Genomic DNA, 26,297 nt, shown 5'->3' on the forward strand with positions numbered 1-26,297 from the left:
ATTCCCAGCCTCCCTTGCAGTTGAATGTGGTCATGTGGCTGAATTTCAGTCAACGTTGCCTCTGCCTGCAGGTACCACTTACAGGCCTGGCCCACAACATGGGCCCTCCACCTACTCCTTCCATACTCCTCTCTTGATCCATGTCAATGCTCAACTATGGGCCAGCTTAGAAAACAAAAGATGAAGATGATAGACTTTTCATCAGCCCAAGACCCACCTGACTGGACCCTTCCCACCCCTGATTGGACTTACATAAGTAAGAAACAAACTTTCTCTTTTTTGAAACAAGGTGTCACTGTGCTGTCCAGGCTGGTCTCAAGTAATCCTCCCGTATCTGCTTCCTGAGTAGCTAGGACTACCATTGTGAGCCACCACTGTACCCAGCTTGAAATAAACTTTCTGATTTCAAGGTATTGAGGTTTCAGGATTTTGCAGCTAGGGTTACCTTTAATAAAAACAATGCACTTTATTTTGTAGAAGGCATTCACATGGCCGGGCGCGGTGGCTCAAGCCTGTAATCCCAGCACTTTGGGAGGCTGAGACGGGCAGATCACGAGGTCAGGAGATCGAGACCATCCTGGCTGACACGGTGAAACCCCGTCTCTACTAAAAAATACAAAAACTTAGCCGGGCGAGGTGGCGGGCGCCTGTAGTCCCAGCTACTCGGGAGGCTGAGGCAGGAGAATGGCATAAACCCAGGAGGTGGAGCTTGCAGTGAGCTGAGATCCGGCCACTGCACTCCAGCCTGGGCGACAGAGCGAGACTCCGTCTCCAAAAAAAAAAAAAAAAAAAAAAAGAAGGCATTCACCTACAACCTATCCACAATAAGCATTTGGGAGCCGTTCCTGGATTGGAAACCAGAGCCAGATATCTGGCGGGAAGCCTAGTTTAATTTTTTGGAGACTGAAGAAATATTTGGCAAGTTTCTGTTTGAAATTAGGTCACAATGTGTGTACCAATGCACAAAAAGTTCCTAATTTCTCTTGCCATGGAATGGAGGTATTTCTCTAAAACTGACACCTGATGACATTTCACGTATCTGGGGAGGCTGTTGGGGAAAGCTGTGTTTCAACTGCCATCTCCAAAGAAATATGAGTAAGTGCTCCTCAAAACCGTGCTGTTTCCTCCTCCCATGCAGCAAAAACACACAATACAATGGTAAAAATCCCTGGCAGGAAATTAGCACATACCATTCAGTGACAACCACAGTCTACAATTTGAAAGACCCGGGCAGCTATTGCTGTCTAGCTCTCAGAGCTAGGATGAGAAGGAGGTGGCCAAAGACTGACTTAAACTCAAATTCTGAAATTGAATTAAATTTATCTTATAAGGGATGCCACTTGGGTGCCTCCTCAGGCCTCTGCACTTACACAGATCTTTCGATGGAAACAGCTTCTGTGGGAGAAAAGCCTGAGGAAATATAAAAATCCATAGTTCACCCTATGACACAACCCTTTGCTATCCACCCAAGTGACTTTCCAACGTTTCAGCCTCCCAGCCTTTTGATAGACAGGTGCAGGGCAAGAAGCAAAGACTTCAAATGGGAGGGGAAGACATGACTGCCACATCGTGAGTTACAGAACCTTATAGTGTGGTGGAAAGTGAAGGTGAAAAGTGAAATTACTAAAGTGGCATCTTTGTAGTGATCTATAATCAACCCAAATGAGGGGGGAGACATTCTGTTGAGCTAAGATGTGCATCTGCAGTCTGCAGCCTGATTCTCCAGATTCAAGTACTGGCTTTAACACATACTTAACCAGCTAACGTTGGGCAGGATCATTTTTAAGGCTCAATTTCCTTCCACAAAGTGAGATCATAAAAATAGGCATCACATGCACATGGATCACTGGGAAGGAATCAATGGAATATCTAAGGAACGTGCTAGCTATATAATAAATAATCAATAAACAGTTGTTGATATTAGGAAAAGAAGAGAGATGTCATGGACTTTGGTCAGCTCACCCAGGAAGGCTTGTTTAAGGTCAAGGAATGAAGCATGGCTGTATCTACCCCTATGTTTACTAGAAAAACAGATTAGGGGTGACCACGCTCTTAAGCCATGTTCTAAGCTGACTTAGAGCCCATGTCCAGTGCAGAAGGTAATAAAAATAACGAACACATAGATGGTGGTTTATAACATACAGAGTATTTTCACATATACTTTGGATCTAATCTTTAAAATCCTAGAAGATGGATAACATAGATGTTTTCATTTCTACCATATAGATGACAAAATCAAGGCTTGGAGAGGAGAGGTGTTTTGCTAAAATCCACACAACCTGCCAGAAACAGAGCTAGGATTTAAATCTAGGCCTTTCTATTCCAGAGACAAGAGATGAATCCACTGTGCATGGAGAGAGGAAATGTGAGACAGACAAGGTGTTTGATCCATGTTAATCAGAAAAGATTTTAAACCAGGGTATGAATGAAAATCTTAGAAGAACAAGGTTCTAACTGAAGCAAGGAGGGAAGCAGCATGTCAAGACCATTTGCTAAGGCTTGGAGAATTTTCCCAAGCTTAAGGAACTCATAGAGGGACTCTTAGCTAAAGGAAGATCAGGGAGGCAAAATAACAGAGGGCCTGATGGCACTTCAAAGGGGAATAGCAATTATGGCTTTTGCTGAAGGCCCCTTCCTATGCACTCAGCACTATGCTAAAACTTTTATGGATATTATCTCATTTAATCTTCTCAACTCTACGAATATGTAACCCTGTTATTCTGATTTTACTGGTGAGAAGACTGAGGTTCCAGGTCACATAGATTGTAAGGGGTTGAATTTAGACCTAAGTCAGTCTGACATCAGAATTTATATTAATGTGTCCCCAGTTTATATATCCATGGCGACTTGCAGAGGAGGCAAGAGGCACAACGTCTCTAACTGGCTAATACCACAACTGCACAACGTGAAAAGTAAATGTGAAAACTTAATAAGCCAAGCTGTATAAAATACAACTAAGCTGTATAGCTAAGGCTAAATTTAAACTCATGGTATGATATCACCACACCCCAGAGAAGCAGAGTATTCAGTACATAGAGACAGAACTAGAAAGGTTGACATTGGATATGGAGTAGAATAACAAAGGCTCAAAGAGATAACCTGGAACATACTTGAGCATATTCAGCAGGGAGGTAGCTCAGGGAATATTTCATCCCCTTAATGGGAAAAGAAGAAAAAAAATCAAAAATTGACAGAAAATGAATAGGCAGAACCACACTCTCCTTCACTGAAGGATATGGGTTGTAACAAGACTATGAGGTTATTGTATGGATTAAACAGAATGACTGTAAAAAGCCCCTGGAAGACAGCATGATGCTTTATAAATGCTTAATAATTATGAAGGAGATGAAAGAAATAGTCCTTTGTGTATCATCTTGAGGATTTTTGTCAGATCTGAATTCCACCACTACTCATAGTTAGTGAATGTTTTCCTATAAATTGCCTCATGTATTTTAAACCTTATCCTTGTGCCCTGCTATAATAGCCATGAATTCATAGACTTTAGGTGTATGTTATACATTTCTTCCTAATAGTCATGAAAATGAATTATCAACCCATTGAAAGATTTAATTTCCACATGCCCCCAAAAATCTTCTCTGGCACAATTAGAGTGCCATAGTTTGGGAAACATTGAAAGCATGTAAAGAAGCCAGACAAGGAACCAGGAGACCTGGGATCTGGCCCTAGATGATCATGCATGTCACCTTTATGAGGTAAATTGCCTCACAGGAAAGTAGAACACCGGCTCTACGTTGTGTGAAGGCAAATGAGATAATGCACGAGAAGACATTTCATAAACAAGGATACTACAAATTGTGGGTATTTGTGTTACTCTGTCTCCTTCTACTAAAGAACACTTTTTAAAAAATTAAACATCTGTCAGTAATCAACCAATCACTAAAATAACACACTCTGAAAATCAAAGAGAAGTTTTCTCCTTCTTGTACAACTTCAAAACAAAGCATCACCTCATCCCCTTTTTCTTTCAGAGATACTTCAATTGCACTGTCTCTATAAACAACACAGTGTGCCCCTTTGGTCAGGTTTATGTCATTATACCCCGCAGGCTCAAAGCTGGACAAAGCTCAAGGGATCATCTCGTCTAGTCTCATTATTTTACAGAGGAGGCACTGAGTTCCGGAGAACTTTGAAAACCTTACTTATGACCACATTACAAAATGGGATTTGAATCATGACTCCCGGCCCCCCTCAACCGATTTTCCTACTGTTACATGAGCCCATTCCCTGGAATGGCAGAGAGATCTCAGAGAAAGAGGAGCCAGAGCTTACGCTCTATCTAATTTATCAATGGCCAGTTAGGAAAGAACCCTATGGGCAAGTCAGAAGACCAAGATAGAGGCACTGCCTTCTAGGTGTCCACAGTCATTCAGAAGAAACCAGGCGCGCGCACACACACACACACACACACACACACACACACACACACACATGCTAAACGAAGAGGAAATCTAAAACTTTCTCAGTTTTAGATTTCCTTTAGTTTGGCTCAGTTTTGTCAAGATAACCAAAAAAGCAGTCACAGGGTTGCAGACTGAACAAACCCCTGTGCATTTGGCTGCTCCTGTGAAGTGATATGCCTGTCCAGGGATGTCCACTTCCAACTCATCACCCTGGTGGTGCAGTTACACAGGGTAATGGCAGCCTCATGCCCAAGTCAAAGGACATCATCACCATCTTTAGTGACCATGGCAACTCCAACACTCCCCAGAGGCTGCTGCTGGGACACTGTAACTTTCTCTGGCTACCTAAATCCTGTCCTGTTGATGTTCACCCTTCCACTCCTAGCCCAATCATTCAGTGGTCCAAGATTTTCTCTAACATGCAAAACAACAGAACGATGAGCTAGGGGGCAATCTTTCTAGCATATAACTAAAATCACAGTAAACTACATAAAAATGTCCTCATATTCCAATATCTTTGAAAAAATACTTCTATGTGACTGCTCATACAAATATGACATGAATTACAGCCTTAGGGAGAATGTGTCTGCTCTAAGAAATAGATATCTTTTAGAAAAGGAAGAGCTTTCTCTTCAACAACAACAAAAAATGAATTAATAGCCTTTTCTAGGAAAAAAAAATATTGGTTTGAATAATTTAGAGTTATTCCATTGTAGCTCACTTCCATCCTTCCATACTCCATCCCAGATACCATCTTACTGATGCTGTCCACTATGTTCCAGGAATGTGGAAAAGGAGGAAAGTGGCAGAGAGGAGCACGAAAATTGGTTGAGTGTCTAATCTACACCAGATGATTTACATCATTTCATGGAATCCTTACAGCAGTCTTATGAGCTAGATATTTTTATGCCCATTTACAGAATCAGTGTGAGCACACTCCAGAAAAGAGAGGCATCCCTACTTTTGGCATCTCCAATAACAGTCTCATGATAATAGCAAGGGCATAGATCATGCGTCAGGAAAGATGTTAAGACCTTTGTATAATATCATATTTACTACTGTATGTGCCCACTGCTGTTCTGTGAGCTTTACTTACTTAAGTCATTTGAGCTCCTATAACAACCCTAAGGTATTACTGCCATCATTACCCACTTTTTATAGCTGAGAAGACTAAATCACATAGCTGGTAAGTGGTAGAGCCAGGGCTTGAACCCAGAAGCCTAGCTCCAGGATCTGTGGCCTCAACCAAAACCAACTGCTTCTCTCAGGCAAGGGGCTTACCCAGAGCCTCCAGGCTAGTAAGTGGTACTGCTGAGATGCAGTCTGCTGGCCACCAGACTCCAGAGCCTCATTTTCATCACCAGGCCCAACTACACTTCACTTTGCCAAAGCTAATACCTGCATTTGATACCCAAGAGGCTCCCCCTCCTTGGGGATCTGAGGACGATTTTGCTCTATTCTTTGCATTACATACATTCTCTCTCCCCTGGACTCCTCCCCTCTGCTCTCTCCTCCTCGGCATTGCCTCTTCTTGAGACTGGCCTGCACATACTGCCTGTCCTCTATGCCTCCCCTCTACCCAACTCCCCAGTCTCCAAAGTAGTCAAATGGCCTCCTCTCCTCCTGTTCTCCTGGCCACACTCCCAGATCCAGCCTGCAAGAAACTTTGAAGGATGCTGTCAGTAGCCTCGTGAACAGAAGCAGCTCTCTATCTTCATTTCCTGCCCCCTTTATCTGCACCTCTGCTCACTCTTCCCTATGCATGGATTGCCTTCCCCTCCCCATCTCCTCCTGCTCAAATCCTGCACATCTTCCAAGTCCATATCCAATTACTCCTAGGCCGCAAGCAACTAGAATCTTTTCAAATTTCATCTTTGTGTCACCTACAAGGCCTTGTACAAACAAGAATCTCAATCAATGGCTGTCGAATGTTTACTCACTGATCTCCAGCTTGATTCTTAACAAGAATATCTTCTTGCATAAACTTCTTGCATCAATTCAGATTCTTTCATAAACTCAGCCAAAGGCTTCTAAGCTCTTGGATCTCCTGCTGCCTGTTGGCAGGAACCAAGTCTACCAAACTCACCTGGAAAACTAACTGCCTTTTCTCACACAGAACCACATCTGGCCTTCTAGAAGCAAGTGTGAGTAAACACTTTCTTGGAAGTCAAGCAGTTTTGAGAGCAGAGAGAGAAAATATTAGGAGCGAGTCTCAGTATAACTACTGTCCTAGATAATAAGAAACATTCATTAAGGTGGTAAAAATCAGTATTAAAATGCTATAGCTAAATTTTCACTCACATGTCACTTTGCCCTATTAAATGTTCCTAGTAACTCTAATTTAATAGGTTCAGTCAACTATCATTTGAAATGTGAATACGGATAGTGTTTAAAAGCTCTTTGTATACTATTTCCAAATCACTTTTCCTCAGCAGGATGGTATCCTACGAATCCTTAAAAAGCTTTTGGTGAGGACACACAAAGGTCTCTTATAAAATATTAATTGAGCACAGCAGGATGCTAGGTGCTCTTGGTGCTAGGTGAAGTATACACTTTTGTTGGGGATTTTTGGAATCATCCATCCTTAATTTTCTTCATAGGGTTTAAATGCACCATGTACAGTATGGGTTATATCTCAAGCCCTATTTTACAGAGTGTGAAAACAAAGCACATTACTCTTTCAAATCACTGCACATTATCTCATTTAAGTTTTGCAACAGTTTTTTTTTTTTTTTCCCAGATGGAGTCTTGCTCTGTTGCCCAGGCTGGAGTACAGTGGAGCAATCTCGGCTCACTGCAACCTCTGCCTGCGGGGTTCAAGCAATTCTTCTGCCTCAGCCTCCTGAATAGCTGGGACCTCAGGCATCAACCACCACACCCAGCTAATTTTTGTATTTTTAGTAGAGACAAGGTTGGCCAGGCTGGTCTTGAACTCCTGACCTTGCGATCTGCCTGCCTTGGCCTCCCAAAGTGCTGGTATTACAGGCATGAGCCACCATGCCCGGCCTACAACAGTTCTTTACAATGGTATTGGTCCCCTTTTGCAGTCAAAGAAATTGAGACCTGGAAAAGTTCATTAAATAACCCAACAATTTGTTGAGCTATAAAACTCAGTGTTAAAGATTCCATGTAAACATTATGTAGTACAGAGAAAGCAATGAGATAGGCATTCTTGAATATTGATAGTGAGAAGGTATAATGAGAAAAATGTTTCCAGAAAGCAATTGGATAATATTCATTAAGAATAAATATATATATTTGCATATCTATGTATATGTGTATATGTATATGTTTATCTATACATATATATAATACATTCATCCATTAATTGAACTTCTAGAAATAGAGCCTCGGCCAGGCGTGGTGGCTCACGCCTGTAACCCAACTCTTTGGGAGGCCAAGGGGGGCAGATCACTTGAGGTCAGGGGTTCAAGACCAGCCTGACCAACATGGTCAAACCCCAACTCTACTAAAAATACAAAAATTAGCCGGGCGTGGTGGCACCCACCTGTAATCCTAGCTACTTGGGAGTCTGAGGCAGGAGAATCACTTGAACCTGGGAGGCAGAGGTTGCAGTGAGTTGAGTTCGTACCACTGCACTCCAGCCTGGGCGACAGAGTGAGACTCCATCTCAAAAAAAAAAAAAAAGAAAGAAAGAAAGAAATAGAGCCTAAGAAAGTAAGCAGAAATATGGTTAAAATGATACAAAGATAATTATTGTAATATTATATCTAATCATGATAAATAGTATCTAAAAGAAGAATGGCTAAGCAATAATATGGTCATAAGATGTAGTCCTTAGAAAATGTTAAATTGTTTTTAAGACAATAAAATAGATTGTCGTAATATTAAGTGAAAAAAGGAATGATATGATCATATTCTGACTTTTACCCATAATCCAAATTCAAAATGTTGGGAAAAGCATGCCAAAATATTAACAATGGTGGCCTTTTCTGCTTTATATTTTTCTGTTTTCAAACTCTAGTACAAAGTTCAGATGTTACTTTTGTAAGTAGAAAAAAAAATGTTATTCAAAAACAATAATTTTTTTAAAAAACATGCCCACAGTTACACAAGCAGTAAGAAGAAAAGCCAATCCTTTGCCTTCAACTTCAGAACTCTGGCCCCTGCCCCATCCTCCCTCGGTGTGCAGGGCCATGAACTGTCACCTTAAAAAAATCAGTATCACAGAGTTATCAGTCAACTCTGAGATGAACAATAAATCTGTATTAAGCAAAGTATATTAGATTGTTTCACTATATAGTCATATGTAAATACAGCCCAGAAAAGGAGTCAGATCTACTTACCACAAACCTAATGTGCATTCCCTATCCTGCTGCCTGCAATTTTACTTCTTAAATATACCAGGACTGCTGAATCTTCCCCACCTCTAAGGCTTTCTTCCAATCATTTAATAATACCCTTTGTTTCAAATATAAGTTACCATAGAATCTGGACATAAAGCAATCCTCAAATTCCTCAGGAACTAGAATTAACCTGATGTAAAATATTTTTATTCCATCTTCCAAGAAAGGAAACAAGTTTGAGTTCACTAGCAATTCCTTACTGATGAACATTAACCGAAGACCCACAGAATTATTGCCAATAGCAAATGTGTCATGTCTTCAAGGACTCTTCAATACATTTCATATTCTGTCTCATAAGTAATGTTTCACAGGTGGATAAAGTGGTTAATATTTTATAAGTTAATCACATTTATCTTCTATGTACAAGTTTCTAATGGAGATGTCACTCGCGGGCCATGCTATTGGAAGAAAGAACAATTGGAAGTCCAAGAAAATTTTCTGTGACTTCTCAATGACTGACATTTATGAATGAAAGAAAAATTTGGGTGACTTGGGGGATCGCACACTCTATCGCTTACATTAAAATTGGAAGAGATTGCACCATCAGACATTGTCACTGTCCAGGAATCTCAAGGACTCAATAGAGGAATGCAGTTCCAACATTTGAGAGGTAAAAAAGTTGCTGGCGATGAGAAAAACTGCCTTCGTTTCCTGAGCTATGCAAACATTGAACTCTGTAATAAATATATTTAATTTTGGCCGGGCGCGGTGGCTCAAGCCTGTAATCCCAGCACTTTGGGAGGCCGAGACGGGCGGATCACGAGGTCAGGAGATCGAGACCATCCTGGCTAACACGGTGAAACCCCGTCTCTATTAAGAAATACAAAAAACTAGCCGGGCGAGGTGGCGGGCGCCTGTAGTCCCACCTACTCGGGAGGCTGAGGCCAGAGAATGGCGTGAACCCGGGAGGCGGAGCTTGCAGTGAGCTGAGATCCGGCCACTGCACTCCAGCCTGGGCGACAGAGCGAGACTCCGTCTCAAAAAAAAAAATAAAATAAATAAATAAATAAATATATTTAATTTAAAAATAGAGTTAGTTCCAACTACACATACTCGTTTCTTCCTGGAAATAATCATGCTGCAATAATAAAGAAGGATGGGACATTTTTAATTTTTGATGATGTGAGACATACCTTCACTCTTTTTCAACCCTTTCACTAAACAAGGCAAACACAATGCTATTGTCAATCAGTGATGAATAACAGTGATGAATAACTCCTATCATAGGAGACATTAATTCTGGATCATGTCTAATCCAGTCTTTTCTGATTACAGAACAAAATATTATTGCTTAAGTGAAGCAGAAAAGAGCAGATATTTGCTTTCCCCAAAAGTTTCTTGCTAAACTTGGTTACGTTAACTAATAAGCCACTCTGACTTGTTAAATGTTGTTCGAATGTCATATAATAAAGAATTCTATGGTCTTGTATTAGACTCTTTAAAGGAAATTTCTGGTGTATTGTAAGTCAAGGAAAATGTTACGGAAGAAAACCATTTTCAATGCTTTCCTTTGCCACTTAACTCTTTTTCCTAGAGGCTCTTTAATAATAGCTTTAAGATTTGTAGATGTGAGATATCTAATAGTTTGAAATATGAGATATGTAACAAGATACACCCCAACACTAACAAGTTCATTCAAACTTTCTTTAAATGAGACTATTCTCCTTGGGTCTTCCTCCCATGTACCCCAAATGTGAGCCCAACAGCATATACAAGAGCTTCAGACAAACCACTCTGGCCATGAATACCAAATATATTTCACAGAACATTTCCAGAAGCTTTATTTTGTGCTAATTTTTAAACGTTGATTTTTGAATAATAGTTTAGGTTTTAAAATATCTATTTATTGCTGCCTTGAGAAAGAGAAAATGAAAGTTAGTTGAGGAGTTTTAAAGTGTATGGTACAAGTTTTTAGTCTATATGCACAAGTTAATTCAATTACTAAGTTTTTCTGTAGTGTCTCTTGGAATTAGAAATATAGACAGAAAGGCAGCTCAGAGTCCACTGGATGCTTTGATACAGGCTGCATTGCAGAATTTCAGTGCTACCATACAGTCACTACAAAAGGAGTTTTCCATACTTTGATCAAGTAATTAGAACCATTTTTCATCTCAAATGAATTTTTATTACCATTTAATAAGATAGCTATTCTAGGCTTTATTTTCACAGTACTTTTTCTTCCAAAATTATCTCTAATTCCTAAGAGATTTTTTGCACAAATTATAGAAAATAAGCATCCTTAAATTTCAGGACGCCAGACACTTTTTACTCAGTACGTTTTGCCTTGGAACACTGGGATTTGTGAAATTATCCTTCCTCTGCTTTATTTGAAGCTGAGGCTGAGAAAAGAACAGAAAGAAAACCCATAGAGATTTGCCTTACATTTATCTCTTTTTTAAAAGGTACCTTTTTCTCCTGATGTTATCTGTCTTCGACACGGGACTCAGATCCCTATATTGCTGGTCAGTATCTCCCATTCTGCATCCCTATAGCCAGCCGGACCCCTCATTCAACAAGTTCACACTACTCAACTACACACTTTCAAACAGGCAAAACAAATGTGCTTCCCTCATCCCCAAGTTCTCAGAGTAAAGGAAATGCTGAAAGATTACAAACTCTTTTTTGCAGTCATTTTGGAAGGGAGCATTTTCCTACCATCTCTGAACTCCTCTGATTTTTACTTAAGAAAAATCATAATGCTCTTTTGTGCGGTCAGCTCCTAAGCATCCACTGCCTCCCTGTAAGGGGTCTTTTCTGAATAACCATGCAGGGAACATTATTTGCCATTTGCACCAAGATCCTGCTCCTTGTGGTTACACATTCTGAAGTGCCAATCATCTCCAAGGCAATTAGAGCCGTTAAGATTTCCAGCTGCACAGGAAAAGAAATCAAAGTGCTCTCCAGAGCACCTTCGAATGGCGTCTCCCAAAGCCCGCGCAGAGCAGGGGCAGCTTACCTGTGCGGCATGCCCGTGGTGCAAGCGGTGGTGTGCTCGCTGGACAGGTCGCAGAGCTTTAGGTACCAGTTCATCTCCACTTCGCGCAGCAGAGCCAGTTGACGCGCCCTGAGCTGGCTTTCCCCTGAAGGGCTAAGGCTGCTGTCTTTAGCATTTTCTGAGGCTTTCTTGGGAGATTTGTCTTTCCCTGCTACAGAAAACCCAGACTGTCTCCTTAACTTGGTGTTCTCCTCTGAGATCTGACTCCCCGCTGCCCCTGTCCGGGCTGCCAGCATCGTGGAGATTTGTGTCTTTCAGAGAAGACTGGAAGTCACTGTCATCAAAGTAATCTGAATTGATTTTTCTGCTTCTGTCTCCCTCCCTCGTCCCTGCCCACTCCACCTCTCTTAACCTTATCCTGCCACAAAGCTGTAATTGAGCCCAGTCTGTGGCTTGGGATGAAAATGTATCTCTAACCTTTCCTAATGAAGAGGTAAGGTGGCCACTACCTGTGATATCTTGAAACATGGAAATTTTAAAAACAACTCCCAACAACTTTGTAATACTGCAGTTTGGCAGTGGCTGTTTCTTCTGCAAAGTTAGGACTTTTGCTTTATTTAATAATAACAACTCTGAACCTTTGGTCATATAGGTTTGGTAAATTATATTTGATAATCATGTTAGGTTATAAAAGATTTCTGGAGGCTCATTAGCCATTCCTGATTAGAGTCCCTTTGGAGTTTTAAAAGTTTTCATGTGAATTTCCTCAAATAAGTTTAACAGTATCAATGCAAGGGGAAGATTATTTCTCTTGTGTAAACCTTAACATTTTACATTTATTTTACATTTCTTTGAATGTCAGTGAACCACATAACGTATGTCAGGCACTCTTTCATTCCTAATGTGAGAATGGTAAGCCCTCATAACTGATTCAGTAACTGCCCCTCCCAGCACTTCTGACAAATGGAAGCCATGAGAATTACCTGATAATTGGGAAGACGAAGGCCAAAGTTGGTGTGAAAAAAACAGAAGAGTGGGAGGGAATGGTGGGAGCCTGTATGTCCATGGATGTGTATGTGTATGTCCAGTGTACATGAAAACTAGTTTGGGAAAAAGAAAGAAAGCCAAGTTGATGGCCTATGGTTCAGATGCATGGGGTTGACCCCCACACACCCATGGATCTGACTCTGTTTTAGTTTAGGAGATAATGATGTCAGGGTCCACCTAGGGGTCTATCACAGAGTTGTTTAGTGACCCGTTAAGCACCGGGTACCCTCCCCCTCAATCAACTTAAGTCTCTTCTGGATCAACTGTCTCAGTGTCTGCTGCATGTAAAGAACTTGGGAAGGTTCATGAATTCTTCTTTCCATGACAAGACCGTAGGTTAAAAATTATAGAGGTATAGCAAGGCCTTAGAGCCCCTGAGAAGAGCAGGAGAGGAAGGAGGAAAGAAGCATGTCTTCTTAAAGAGATAGGAAAGTGCAGTTAGCTCTTCCGGAAAGTCTGTCAAGGTCTTTGAGGATCCTTATGGCTGTTAATTAACCAATATCAATATTAACCAATTATCAGCTATGTGGGCTTTTGCATATTTGGGTAAAAGCTGTTTGATATCAGTGTCCAGGATAGTCTAGGATTAGAACTGTGACCACCAACTAATGTGCAGCCTGAAGCATGTATCAAAGGAGGCAGCTGATATCAACTAGTAGGGTCAGTCCCATCTGACACTGTGGGGTCTCAGGAACTGTTAGCACCAGCAGGCGACAGCCTCTTCAACTTCTCTCTTTGCTCCCATCCCTTGAGTCATTGAGGAGTTCTGGCAACATTAAATGCATAGCAACCAGACTCCCCAAAGTGCAGACTGGAGACAATCCCCCCAGTTTAATATTCTTGGAGATGTTTCAGTAGGGGGCTCTGCAATGGAACTGTGGAAAGGGCACTATGTTCATTCAGCCAAGGAGACACAGGGCTTCCCAATGTCCTTGGTTTGCAGGGCTGTTGTGTTTAAGAGCTCTGCTCTGGAGTCAGACTGCTTGGGTTCAAATCCTAATTCCATCATGTACCAGTTCTGCGATCCTAGACGAATTTCTTAACTCCAGTATGCTTTATTCCCTATCTCTATAAAAATAGAGATAATTATCTACTTACTCCTTTCATTGCAAGGTGGGGTCTGTTTCTCAACCCCTTGAATCTGGGTGAGCTTCATACTACTTTGATGTAAAACGTGGTGGAATTGATACTATGTAACATTCACAGTTAAGTCAGAAAGACCATGCAGCTTTCACCCACCACTCTTGGAATGTTCATTCTGTAAGGAATCCGATTACCTTAACATTGCCTTGCTGGACAGCCACTTGCAGGTGCTCTGATCAGTAGCCCCAGCTGAGTTTCCAGACAACAGTTAGCTTGGGCACTATCCTTAGATGACTGCGGTCCCGGCCAACATCTGACTGCAACTGCAAAAGACATCCCAAATTACAATGACCAACTCATACCCTCCCAAATTCCTAACCCACAAAATTGTGAGCTAAATATAATGTTTGCTTTATCACTACCATTAAGTTTTGGGATTTTTTATAGTGCACAGGAGTAATGAGAACACTACTTATATCTTTATTATAAACATTTAACAATATATGTGTGAGACTTAGAACAATTTCTAGCATTATTAACATTCAATAAGTATTAATATTTATTCTCCAGGTTAGAAACCATTGCATCAGTAGAATCTAAACTTTCTGCTTCTGCTTCCCTTTTAAAAATTTGGAAAACTAAGTATTAACTTCAACACTTTTAGGTATACAAACAACATTTTTCATCATAAATTAAGTAGTCACGAGCCACATGATGACATTTCAGTCGATGACGTACTGCATACACCAAGGTGGTCCCATAAGATTATAATGGTGCTGAAAAATTTTTATAACCTAGTGACATCATAGTTATCATAACGGTGTAGTACAACCATTACCTTTTCTATATTTAGATACACAAGTACTTACCATTGTGCTATAATTACCTACAATATTTAGTACAGCAATATGCTAGACAGGTTTGTAGCTTAGTATCAATAGGCTCTACCATATAGTCTAGGTGTGGAATAGGCTATACCATCTAGGTTTGTGTCAGTGCATTCTATGATATTCCCACAAGTATGAAATCGTCTAAGGAGGCATTTCTCAGAAAGTGACCCTGTTGTTAAGGAATGCATGACCGTAGTTGCAAAGGATGCAACATCTAGCATATTGTACATAGTATTATTTTTAAATAAAGTGGTTACATCACTATCTTAAGTGTATCCAGTGAAATTTAAATCCCGTAGCTATTTGATATCTATCATTATCCATTTTAAAAATTCATGAACAAGCTCTTCTTTAGCAGCTGGAAATTTAACGTTCTTCCTCTTTCTCCCTGAACTAATTTTTTCCAGTCAATTTCTCACCCAGAATTTTATTTTAATATGTAATATTTGTATGCTTGACAGTGTCTTACAGATGACCCTGTCAAATAATTTTGATGCAATGAAAGTATTAATATAAATAAAAATTTAAATTATTTTTTATGACCATAAGATTAAGTGTTATCAGATATCTTAGGGATTGTGTCATCTTGACAACTATAATCAGACATAATTGATCAAATGCAGATTTTATAAATTTTGATAAACTTTGCTTAACATAAAAATAAATTTTTTTGAAAATCTGTCTTTTAATGGCTTGTATAGGGCTGCGATATTTTTTCTGAATTAGGTCATGTGTTCATGGAGGTATGTTATTTATTGGGAGACTGAGACAGGTAGGATTAAGCATTAATTCTATTCTCTTTATGTTTTCATTTTTAAAGGTATGTGCTGTGAGAAATCTTGTTTACATAAATAACTTAATGAAAATGGAACTTTTTTATTATAGTAAAATCATTCAGTCCTTTGAATGTCTTCTCAAATATACATAAAAATCACAGTGATGTGTCATTTTTAAATGATATATGTATATTTCATTGCTGCATAATAGATGTACATCTATTCAGGGTACATGTGATAATTTAATATATTTGTTTAATCTGTAAAGATCAAATCAGTGTACGTGGGACATCCATCACCTTAAATATTTGTCTTTATGCTAGAACCACTGAAATTCTTCTCTTCCAGCTATTTTGAAATACACAATACATTATTGTACACTATAGTACCCGTACTGATCTAATACTAGATTCATGATACATTTTAAAATATAAATATAAAAATGATGATGTATCCACCCCCAGCTGAGATGGAGAGCTTCTAGAAGGCTATGACAGAGGAGTGAAATGATCAGAGTTACATATTCGAAAGATCACTCTGGCTACGGTGCTGAGGGCAGGTCATTGGGAGTCAAAGGAAGAAGAAAGGAGGGTGATTTGGAAGCTATTGCAATGATGTCGGTGGAGATGAGGGTAGCTTAGAACAGGTTGGTGAACACCGGTGGTCAATGTGTATATATGTTTTGCAAGTAGAAAGGATAGGACTTCCTGGTTGATTGGTACAAGAAAAGTAATACAAAAGAATAAGGGGAGTTGAGAATGTCCCAAAGGATCATGGCCTGAGCCACTTGCTAGGACTGAGAAGATGTAGGAGGATGAATATTTCTGGGTAGGTGTGGAGTAATCAAAGGGTTGTTTCGTATTTTTTCACAGATTCACCATGTTTTGATGCTCTTTATTTCTTCCTGAAGATACAAGTTTCCATCTATTATCATTTTCCACAATCTGAAGAACTTTCCTTAGCATTACATATCTAAGAGCAACAAATTCTTCTTTATCTAAAAATATCATTTTTCAACTTCATTCTTGAAGAATATTTCCTCTGGGTGTTTTTCTTTTCCTTTCAGCACTTTAAAAAATGTTTCTCATTGTCTTCTGGCCTCTATATTTTCTGATGAGAAGTCTGTGATCAGTCAAGCCACTTTGCCTTGTATGCAGTATGTTAGGTTTTAGGGGTTGTTTTGTTTTGCTTTTTTGTTTTCGTTTGTTTCTTTGGTTTTTGATACAGGGTCTTGCTTTGTCACTCAGGCTGGAAGCGGTCCAAACATGGCTCACTGCAGTCTCAAACTGCCAAGCTCAAGTGATCCTTCCAAGTCAGCACCCCAAGTAGCTGGGACACGTGCCACCACTCCCAGACTAGTTTTTATATGTTTTGTAGAGATGGGTTTTTGCCATGTTGCCAGGCTGGTCTCAAACTCCCAAGCTCAAGCAATCCACCTGCCTCGGGATCTCAAAGTGCTGGGATTACAGGCATGAGCCCACCAGGCCTGGCTTAATATGTTGGGTTTGCTGGCTCTTTTCTGTGTTTTCTCTTTATCTTTGGTTTTGATCAGTTTGACAATAATATGCCTAGACTTCTCTTGTATTTATGTGCTTGAGGTTTACTGAGCTTCTTGAATCTGTAAATTTCTGTCTTTCACCAAATTTGGGAAAGTTTTGGGCACTATTTTTACAGTCTCTCTTTCTCCTCTCCCTAAGACCCCAATAACACATGTATTAGGTTTTTTAATATCGTTCCTCATGTACTTGGAGTTCTGTTCATCTTTTTCATTCTTGTTTCTTTATTCTTCAGATTAGATAATACTGCTGATCTGTCTTCAAGCTCACTTTGTCATCTCCATCCTGGTAAGTGCATTCAGTGACTTTTTAAAATTTTTCAAATAATGTATTAATCAGTTCTAGAATTGTCATCTGGTTATTTTCTATAGTTTCCATTATTCCAATGGGATTGCTTACTTTCATTCACAACAATTATATTTTTCTTTACCTCATTGAGTATAGTTATAAAAGCTGACTTTAAAATCCTTATCTGTTCTTTCCATTTCTAATTCTACCAAAATTTTATTCAATCTACCTACCTGACACATGTATTTCCCTCTAAAAAATGGGATGAGGGAAATCTAATCTAAATATGTCTCTCTCCCTTGCTCAAAATCCTTCAGTGGCTCCTTTGTACCCGAGAATAATATTGAAATCCACCAAACTGATTTTAAAGACCTCCAACCTGCTTTGTCAACTTTATATCCAACTGGTCCTCCCTCCCTCCCTCCCTCCCTTCCTTCCTTCCTTCCTTCCTCTCTCTCTCTTTCTTTCTTTCTTGGATTATCTTGCTTCCTTTAATGTCTACCTTGCCCCCTTTCACTTGCCCTTAGTCCACCTCTCACACACACCTTCAGCATCCTGAAGCAATGTTCAACATGATGTTAGGTTTCTCCCCTTAACATCAACAAGATATCTTAAATGCCAGTGGCAGGGCCAGAAACCTGAAATAGAAAGGTTTTGTTTTGTTTGATTTCCAGAAACTTCTGTTAAAACAGTAAGGACAGAATTCAGGTTTACGGCCCTGTGGATTCTCAGAGGCAAGTCCGACCATGCTGTTTTCTTCTCACAGATCCCACCCTTTCTTCCTGGAAAGAAGACAGCCTCAGGTCCCAATGGGTGGGGCTTTGAAGAGTCCAGGAGTGGGAATTTCTAGAATTTGGAATAGAGTGAATTTTCTGACATTTGAGCACAGGACCCAGGGATTCTTGGAGAAGAACTTGGTCACAGAGGAGTTTGACTGACCATAAAAATGAGTCCTGCAGAAGTACTTGATGATAAAAACTTGTTTAAAATCTTAGTTGCAATACATATTGATCTTGGATTTATGCAGAAAGATGCGGTCAGAAGAAATGACACGTGTGTAACACTTGATGAAATTTTAAAACTTGCCCAGGAAAATGAAGTGGATTTTATTTTGTTAGGTGGTGATCTTTTTCATGAAAATAAGCCCTCGAAGAAAACATTACATACCTGCCTCAAGTTATTAAGAAAATGTTGTATGGGTGATAGTCCTGTCCAGTTTGAAATTCTCAGTGATCAATCAGTCGACTTTGGTTTTAGTAAGTTTCCATGGGTGAGCTATCAAGATGGCAATCTCAACATCTCAATTCCAGTGTTTAGTATTCATGACAATCATGATGATCCCATGGGGGCCCATGCACGCTGTGCCCTGGACATTTTAAGTTGTGTTGGGTTTGTAAATCACTCTGGACGTTCGATGTCCAAGTAGAAGATAAACATTAGTCTGGTTTTGCTTCAGAAAGGAAGCACAAAGATTGCACTATATGATTTAGGATCCATTCTAGATGAAAGGCTCTATCGAATGTTTGTCAATAAGAAATAACGATGTTGAGATCAAAAGAAGATGAGAACTCTTGGTTTAACTTATTTGTGATTACAGGAGTAAACATGGAAGTACTAACTTCAGTCCAGAACAACTTTTGGATGACTTCATTGATCTTGTTATCTGGGGCCGTGCATATGAGTGTAAAATAGCTCCAACTAAAAATGAGCAACAGGTCAGGCGCGATGGCTCATTCCTGCAGTCCCAGCACTTTGCCAGGCCAAGGTGGGTGGATCATATGAGGTCAGGAGTTCGAGACCAGCCTAACCAACATGGTAAAACCCCGTCTCTACTAAAAATACAAAATTATCGGGGTGTGGTACTGCATGCCTGTAATCCCAGCTACTTGGAAGGTTGAAGCAGGAGACTCACTTGAACCTGGGAGGTAAAGGTTGCAGTGAGCTGAGATGCTGAAATCACACCATTGCACTCTAGCCTGGACAACTGAAGTGAAACTCCATCTAAAAAAAAAAAAAAAAAAAAAAAGAACAACTACTGTTTTATACCTCACAACCTGGAAGCTTAGTGGTTACTTCTCTTTCCCCAGGAGAAGCTGTAAAGAAACATGTTGGTTTTCTGTGTAATAAAGGGAGGAAAACGAATATGCAGAAAATTCCTCTTCACACAGTGCAGTAGTGTTTCATGAAGGATGTTGTTCTGGCTAATCATCCAGACATTTTTTAACCCAGATAATCGTAAAGTAACCCAAACCATACAAAGCTTCTGTGTGGCGAAGATTGAAGAAATGCTTGAAAATGCTAAACGGGAACATCCGGGTAATTCTCGCTAGCCAGAGAAGCCTTTTATACCACTGCGAGTGGACTACAGTGGAGGTTTTGAACATTTCAACGTTCTTCGCCTTAGTCAGAAATTTGTGGATCTGGTAGCTAATCCAAAAGACATTATCCATTTTTCAGGCATAGAGAACAAAAGGAAAAAACAGGAGAAGAGATCAACTTTAGGAAACTTACCACAAAATCTTCTTCAGAAGGAACAACTTTAAGGGTAGAAGATCTTGTAAAACAATATTTTCAAACTTCAGAGAAGAATGTGCTACTCTCACTGCTAACAGAAAGAGGGATGGGTGAAGCAGTACAAGAATTTGTGGACAAGGAGGAGAAAGATGCCACTGAGGAATTAGTGACATAACAGTTGTAAAAAACACAACAATTTCTTAAAGAGTATCATATTGATGCCCTAGAAGATAAAATAAATGAGGAAGTATGTCATTTCAGAGAAAACAGACAAAAAAATACTAGTGAAAATGATGACATCCAGATCTCAATCAGAAGAACCTGCTTCTGCCTTTAGTGCTGATGACCTTATGAGTATAGATTTAGCAGAACAGATGGCTAATGACTCTGATGTTAGCATCTCGGCAGCAACCAACAAAGGAAGAGGTTGAGGAAGAGGTGGAAGAGGAGGAAGAGGACAGAATTCAGCATCACAGGAGGGTCTCAAAGAGGAAGAGCAGGCATTGTTCTGGAGACTTCTACTCATAGCAAGAACTCAAAGACTACTGTGCCAGCATCTAGAAATATGTCTATTACAGATGCCTTTAAATCTACAAGATAGCAGCCTTCCCAAAATGTCACTAAGAATTACTCAGAGGTGATTGAGGTAGATGAATCAGACGTGGAAGAAGACATTTTTCCTACCACTTCATAGACAGATCAAAAGTGGTCCAGCACATCATCCAGCAAAAACATGTCCCAGAGCCAGCTATTAAAAGGGGTTGATTTTGAATCAGATGAGGATGACGATGATAATCCTTTTTATGAACATTAGTTCTTTAAGAAGAAATAGTAGACAATATATTTAGTGGCACTGAGAAATTTGCAAGATACAGGAAAAATCAAAACGTTGCATGCTAAGAGTTTACAGTTTAAGATTTTAAGTATTGCTTCCTGAGCATGACTCCATAAGTAAGAAATTTCTCAGCTCAAGGACATATGCAATAGCATTGATTCACCTTGTTTTTTAACCAGGCAGCTATATTAAGAGCTTTGTGTAAATATCATTCTTTTTGTTTTGTTTTGAGACAGAGTTTCACTCTTGTTGCCCAGGCTGGAGTGCAATGGCACCATCGCCACTCACTGCAACCTCTGCCTCCCAGGTTCAAGCAATTCTCCTGCCTCAGACTCCCAAGTAGCTGGGATTGCAGGCACATGCTCCACCATGTCCAGCTAATTTTTTATATTTTTATTAGAGACGACGGGGTTTCACCATGTTGGTCAGGGTGGTCTCAAACTCTTGACCTCAGGTGATCCACCTGTCTTGGCCTCCCAAAGTGTTGGGATTACAGGCGTGAGCCACCCCACCCCTAAACATCATTTTTCAGTAAAGATTAAAATAAATACACCATTTTACATTTCTGCTCCATGATCATTTAGTTTTCTACATTTAGTTTTCTAAATGTAGCTATATAAATGGTTGCATTTAGCCAAAGTTGAGGGAAAGAGCTTATTAAATGTAACTTCTTCATAATTTAATAATTTTCTAGAGGTTCTGGATTTCCTGAAAGTAAAACAAACTATGTGAACCTGTGCCTAAACTCACTGTTCATTAGTCTGTATGTTTTTTTCTAATGCTTCCTAAAAGACTGAATGATTAGAAGTACCTTACAGTTTGAACAGATATGTTTTTATTAAAAGAGTAGAATAACCACACACACAAAAAAAAATAGTAAGGAGAAAGCTTAGAGCATAAAGGCATGGAGTGGAGAATAATATTTGCTTATGTAAGTATTACTTTCCTTCTCTCCTTTCCCTTAGGCCAAAAAGAAACTTGAGGCAGGATGAAAGGATTGGAGTGGACTGGATAAGGTTTGAGTTGCCACTGGGCCTGACCTACCCTGTCCAAGGAGGCATCCAGGTGGAAGCGAAGTGGAAGATTATGGCAATGTAGGCCTGAGGGCAGCCTCCTTGAGTCCTGTACCCTGAGCAATTGTAGAATGTACTGCGAAACTGGGACACTTTCGAGCATGAAGAGTGCTATTAATAGTCACATAGAGACAACAGGCAAAAACTGGCAAAGTCTTCTGCAAACCAGGAGGTATAATCATCCTACACATCCCCCCAGCATGATGTGGGACAGCAGCCAAACGTTTCTCTAGCAGTGGTCCCTGCCATCAAAAGTCGTGCAGGAATGCCTGAGGAAGCCAGCAGCTGCGAAAGCTGGGGTCGAGATCAAGGGGATACAAAGGGCACAAATGGGGCCCTGGAGGCCCACAGATGTGAGGGGAGAAAGTCTCATCCCGGGGGCATGGGTTAGCAGCCCTGTAGTGTGGGCCCCTGAGGACTGAGGATGGCACAGAGACCAGGTGCTCTGCCCCGGCTTAGATAATACATAAGACCCTTAGAAACACAGGTCACCCCTATGGAGAAGGGAGGCGAGGAGAGAATCCAAAATGACTGAGTTTTTACCTTCAAAGGTGACTGTTTATCTTGAATTGCCAAAATTTTTATTCAGTAATCAATGGGAATTAAGGTTTCATGAGCTACACACTGAGGAATGAGTGATGTTTTTGTATTCCTGGCCACCATGATGTGTAAAATGTAAAATTATTTCAATTTTCGTTCTAAGATGATCCACATTTGTTTCCAATGTCCCCTGCATCCTCTGAACTTGGTAGAACATCAGACTATTCCCAAGTAAGTGAAACACATACATCTTCAGATAAGCAGGTTGTAGATAGAGACCATGATGGGCAGAGCCTAGCAGGAGGAGCATGAGGATACGGACCTCCAAGTCTCAGCACGAAGAAGTTCAAACCAGGCTGCTATATACAGTCAGAATAACAACAATAATGATCACAATAACTAATACCCATCTAGTTTTGGATCTGAACCATTTTTACATGTATTCTCATTTCGTTCTCCATTTTTAGATGAGGAAATGGAAGCCCAGATGGGTTGTATGACTTGCTCTACTTTAAGCAGCTTTCAGGGACTCAAACCCTGATGCTGTGTTTCACTGTCCATATATTCCTTCCAGGACCCCCAGCTGCTAACTCAAGGACCACCACCCAAAAGTATAGAGAAGGGTATTTTCCTACACAAAGAGTATGGAATCCTTCCAGCCATGAAAGAACTCTGTGCATTAACTATGTTTTGAGAGATCAATTTCTTTCACTCTCACTTAATGGTATTAGTAGGTAGCACACTGGCTATTTGCTCCGCTAATGCCTTGGATTTTTTCCTTACCCACCTGGTGCAGGCAAAGGAAAAAAGATTTCTTCCTTCCTGTTAATTTGCTAAACATGAATTACTGTTGGTCATCTTTATCGCCTTTTACGTACTTATCACTGTGTAAGGAGTTGCTTTGTATTTTTACAGCATTTTTGCTGCATAAATATGCCACACATTTCTTTTAGAACATCATCATTGAAAGAAAACACAGTGCATCTTGGTAAGTTTTAGAACATCGCTATTTATAAAGCATGGAGCAACTCTCTCTAAAAATATTTAAGTGTTTGGCAAATAAAGAAAACACACTGAAGCCATCAGCAAAATATGTGCTAAAGGCTATGCTGTCCTTGCTATCGCTGCTTTAAAGAAACATCAAGAAAAAAATAATATCCTCTGTGGGCCTCTAACAGCCTCTTATATAAATCATCTGCTTCTTCACCACCTCCTCTCCTTTGGAAGAGACAAAGAACTGAGCATGGTCCCAAAAAAGAAAAGTAGAGAGTGTATAAAATGAGAAGTAATTACTTTCTTGTTTTTAAACGTGGACAAGTTGTGATAATGATCAGGCAACTAGAATTGATGACATTTTGTGATCTTACAGGAAACATTCGGAATGCCAGATTATCAGTAAGCCTGGTCCAACTAGTGCCCTTTATTGCTATAATGTTCTCAAAGATCTTTTTTTTTTAAACCTGAAAGGCCCTTTACTAATAGACTCAAAGGGCATTTCTAATTCACAAAATCTATTTTGGGGGTCCAATATCTAAATCCATTTCTCCCTTGTCAGAGTTTTGATGCTGTGATTCCTTTGGTCCAGTTCTTGTTTATGTCACATTGCCTTAGTTTCAATCCTAGGGACTGATCAATCACTCATAATTCAATCACTCAAATAAATTCAGTCACAAAAATTCAATCACTCCCAATAAAAATAACACACTGAGGCTATGTGTGACTCAGTACAAACTTAAATATTTCTTCAGCCCTACAGTGAAAAAACAAATAACGACCCACATTTTGGATGCATTATTCCTACCCTTTATACACTGATACTGCCTTGCTACCTGGTAGAAAAAAAGAAATGACTTCATTTCTCACCCACACCTGACACAGAAGAATATCATTTTGTTTAGGGTTTCAACTTGACTGAATATTTTGAAGAAACCTCTCACTAATATTTCCCAACATGATGATCACATTGCCTTGAGGGGAACCTCATTAATAAAAACCACAAATATTGGGGATGAGAAAGTAAATAGCAAAACTAAAACAATGCATGTGTTTAGGGAAGCGGTTGTCTAATGAAAAGGATGCCTGAGAGAGCTGTTGATCTGGAGAGGGAGAAGGTGTTTAACAGGCATCAGACAGAGGTGGGTGGACCCGGGCTATGCTGTACATGAGCCGTGTAAACTGGGCAAGTTATTGCTCCTGAGTTCCTGTGTCCCCACTGGCACAAGAGAAAAGTACAGATTCAATGTTTCTTTGAGGATTACAGATATTGAATATAAAGCATCTAGCCATAGTAAGTGATAAATGAAACATCTTGTCATTCATTGTTATATTATTTCCATTTTAACACCTAGAGTGTTTTTTAAATGTGTCAAAGTATCCACACATGTTTTATTTAAATGTAATGCACATTGAAGCATTTGACCCAATTTTTTTTTTTTTTTCCAGCTTCCAAAAGCTGGTTTGTACAGTGATGACCCAGTACCTGTGAAGTTTAGGCCATATCACCAGGGAACTCATTATTCCAAAATGTCAGTGGCCTGATTTAGGATACACTTTGCACAGGCTGGTTAATGATGAGGAGACTGAAAGCATAGAGGTTCCCCTATAACTATTTAAGGCACCATAAGAGGGCTAAGGTGCTGTGATTAGTTACGACATAAATTAGGAGAAGGCACGAGACAGGGCCAGTAGGGGCAGCAGACCTGACCACACTAAGAATGAAGCAACCGGAGGGACCCAAGCATCTGCAGGGGTGCAGACTCCTCAGAGTTGCTCACAGCACTTCCATCATTCCTGTAAGGAGTCCTGGCAAAGGCTGGGGCACATTGTGGGACTTTCAGTTGCTATGAAAAAACAAAAACAAAAAAACATTGGCTCATTTTCTTTTCACACTCAGATTATCCATACACAGAGTTTTTTGCTTCTCAAAGTGTGGTCCAAGAACCAGCTTCCTGGGCAGCACCTGGGAGCTTACTAGAAATGCAGAATTAGCAGGGCGTGGTGGATTATGCCTGTAATCTCAGCACTTTGGAAGGCCAAGGTGGGCGGACTGCTTGAGGTCAGGAGTTCAAGACCAGCCCAGCCAACATGGTGAAACTCTGTCTCTACTAAAAATACAAAAATCAGCCGGGCATGGTGGTGCCTGCCTGTAATCCCAGCTATTTGGGAAGCTGAGGCAGGAGAATCGCTTGAACCTGGAAGGTGGAGGTTGTCATGAGCCAAGATTGCGCCACTGCACTCCAGCCTGGGTAACAGTGAGACTTCATCAAAACAAAACAAACAAACAAAAAACACAGAATCACCCCAGACCTACTGAATCAGGATCTGCGTTTTAATAAGGTTTCTCAGTTGATTCGTATGCACATCGAAGTTTGAGGCTTTAGTCTGCACGTATGCGGGGACTGTGTGTATGGAGTGGCTGAACAGGGTGGAGAAGGCATAATTTTTGAGTGGTACAGAAAAAACTGAGACCTACAGAGTTTTGGTAACTTTTCTAAGTGCACCTATCCCTGAATGATTCCAAAATCCATGCTCTTTCACTATTATTCCATAATTTTCATTACTTGAAAAACAGCAACTCTTCAAACTTGAGCTGCATGCCTGTTAAAGACTACATATGTCTTCATCTATGGCCATACCACCCCAAACGTGCCTGATTTTGTCAAATACATATGTTCTCTATATAAAATTTCCTCCTGACAAATAGTGGTTAGCAGGATTAGTACAGATCGTCCCAGGTGGGTTGGGGGAAGGGAGAGTAGGAGTAGGGATGAAAATACAACTCAAACCAGGGCAAGTAATTTTCCCATAATGCAGCACAGACTCTTCTATTAATATAATAAGACTATATGTGAATTCTCTTTGCCTCAAAACCCTAAGACCTGCTTCTGGCCGTGAGCTTCTTAAGACACTGCTTTCTGCCTCAATGGTGCATGAAACATGCCTTCCTGTGTCTTGATGCCCATTCTGACCATA

The 26,297-nt window shown here is 40.1% G+C and overlaps 1 protein-coding gene and 1 pseudogene across 3 annotated transcripts in view; one reads left to right on the forward strand and one right to left on the reverse strand.

Annotated features, from left to right (window-relative positions):
* Positions 1-12,160, reverse strand: part of KCNAB1 (potassium voltage-gated channel subfamily A member regulatory beta subunit 1) — a 414,948-nt gene extending 402,788 nt beyond the window's left edge. For both annotated transcript variants that reach the window (XM_025374905.1, XM_025374902.1), the window contains exon 1: positions 11,745-12,160. In XM_025374905.1, coding sequence (XP_025230690.1) covers positions 11,745-12,019 — 275 coding nt within the window. In that variant the 5' untranslated portion in view covers positions 12,020-12,160. The remainder of the gene's footprint in view (positions 1-11,744) is intronic.
* Positions 12,161-18,069: 5,909 nt separating this feature from the next.
* LOC112619385 lies at positions 18,070-20,725 on the forward strand (annotated as a pseudogene). The gene is made up of 3 exons (XR_003118216.1): positions 18,070-19,077; positions 19,398-20,377; positions 20,456-20,725. The product of XR_003118216.1 is annotated as a double-strand break repair protein MRE11-like (transcript).
* Positions 20,726-26,297: the final 5,572 nt, after the last annotated feature.

This window comes from Theropithecus gelada, chromosome 2 (genome assembly GCF_003255815.1).
Source record: "Theropithecus gelada isolate Dixy chromosome 2, Tgel_1.0, whole genome shotgun sequence".
NCBI classification, from domain to species: domain Eukaryota; kingdom Metazoa; phylum Chordata; class Mammalia; order Primates; family Cercopithecidae; genus Theropithecus; species Theropithecus gelada.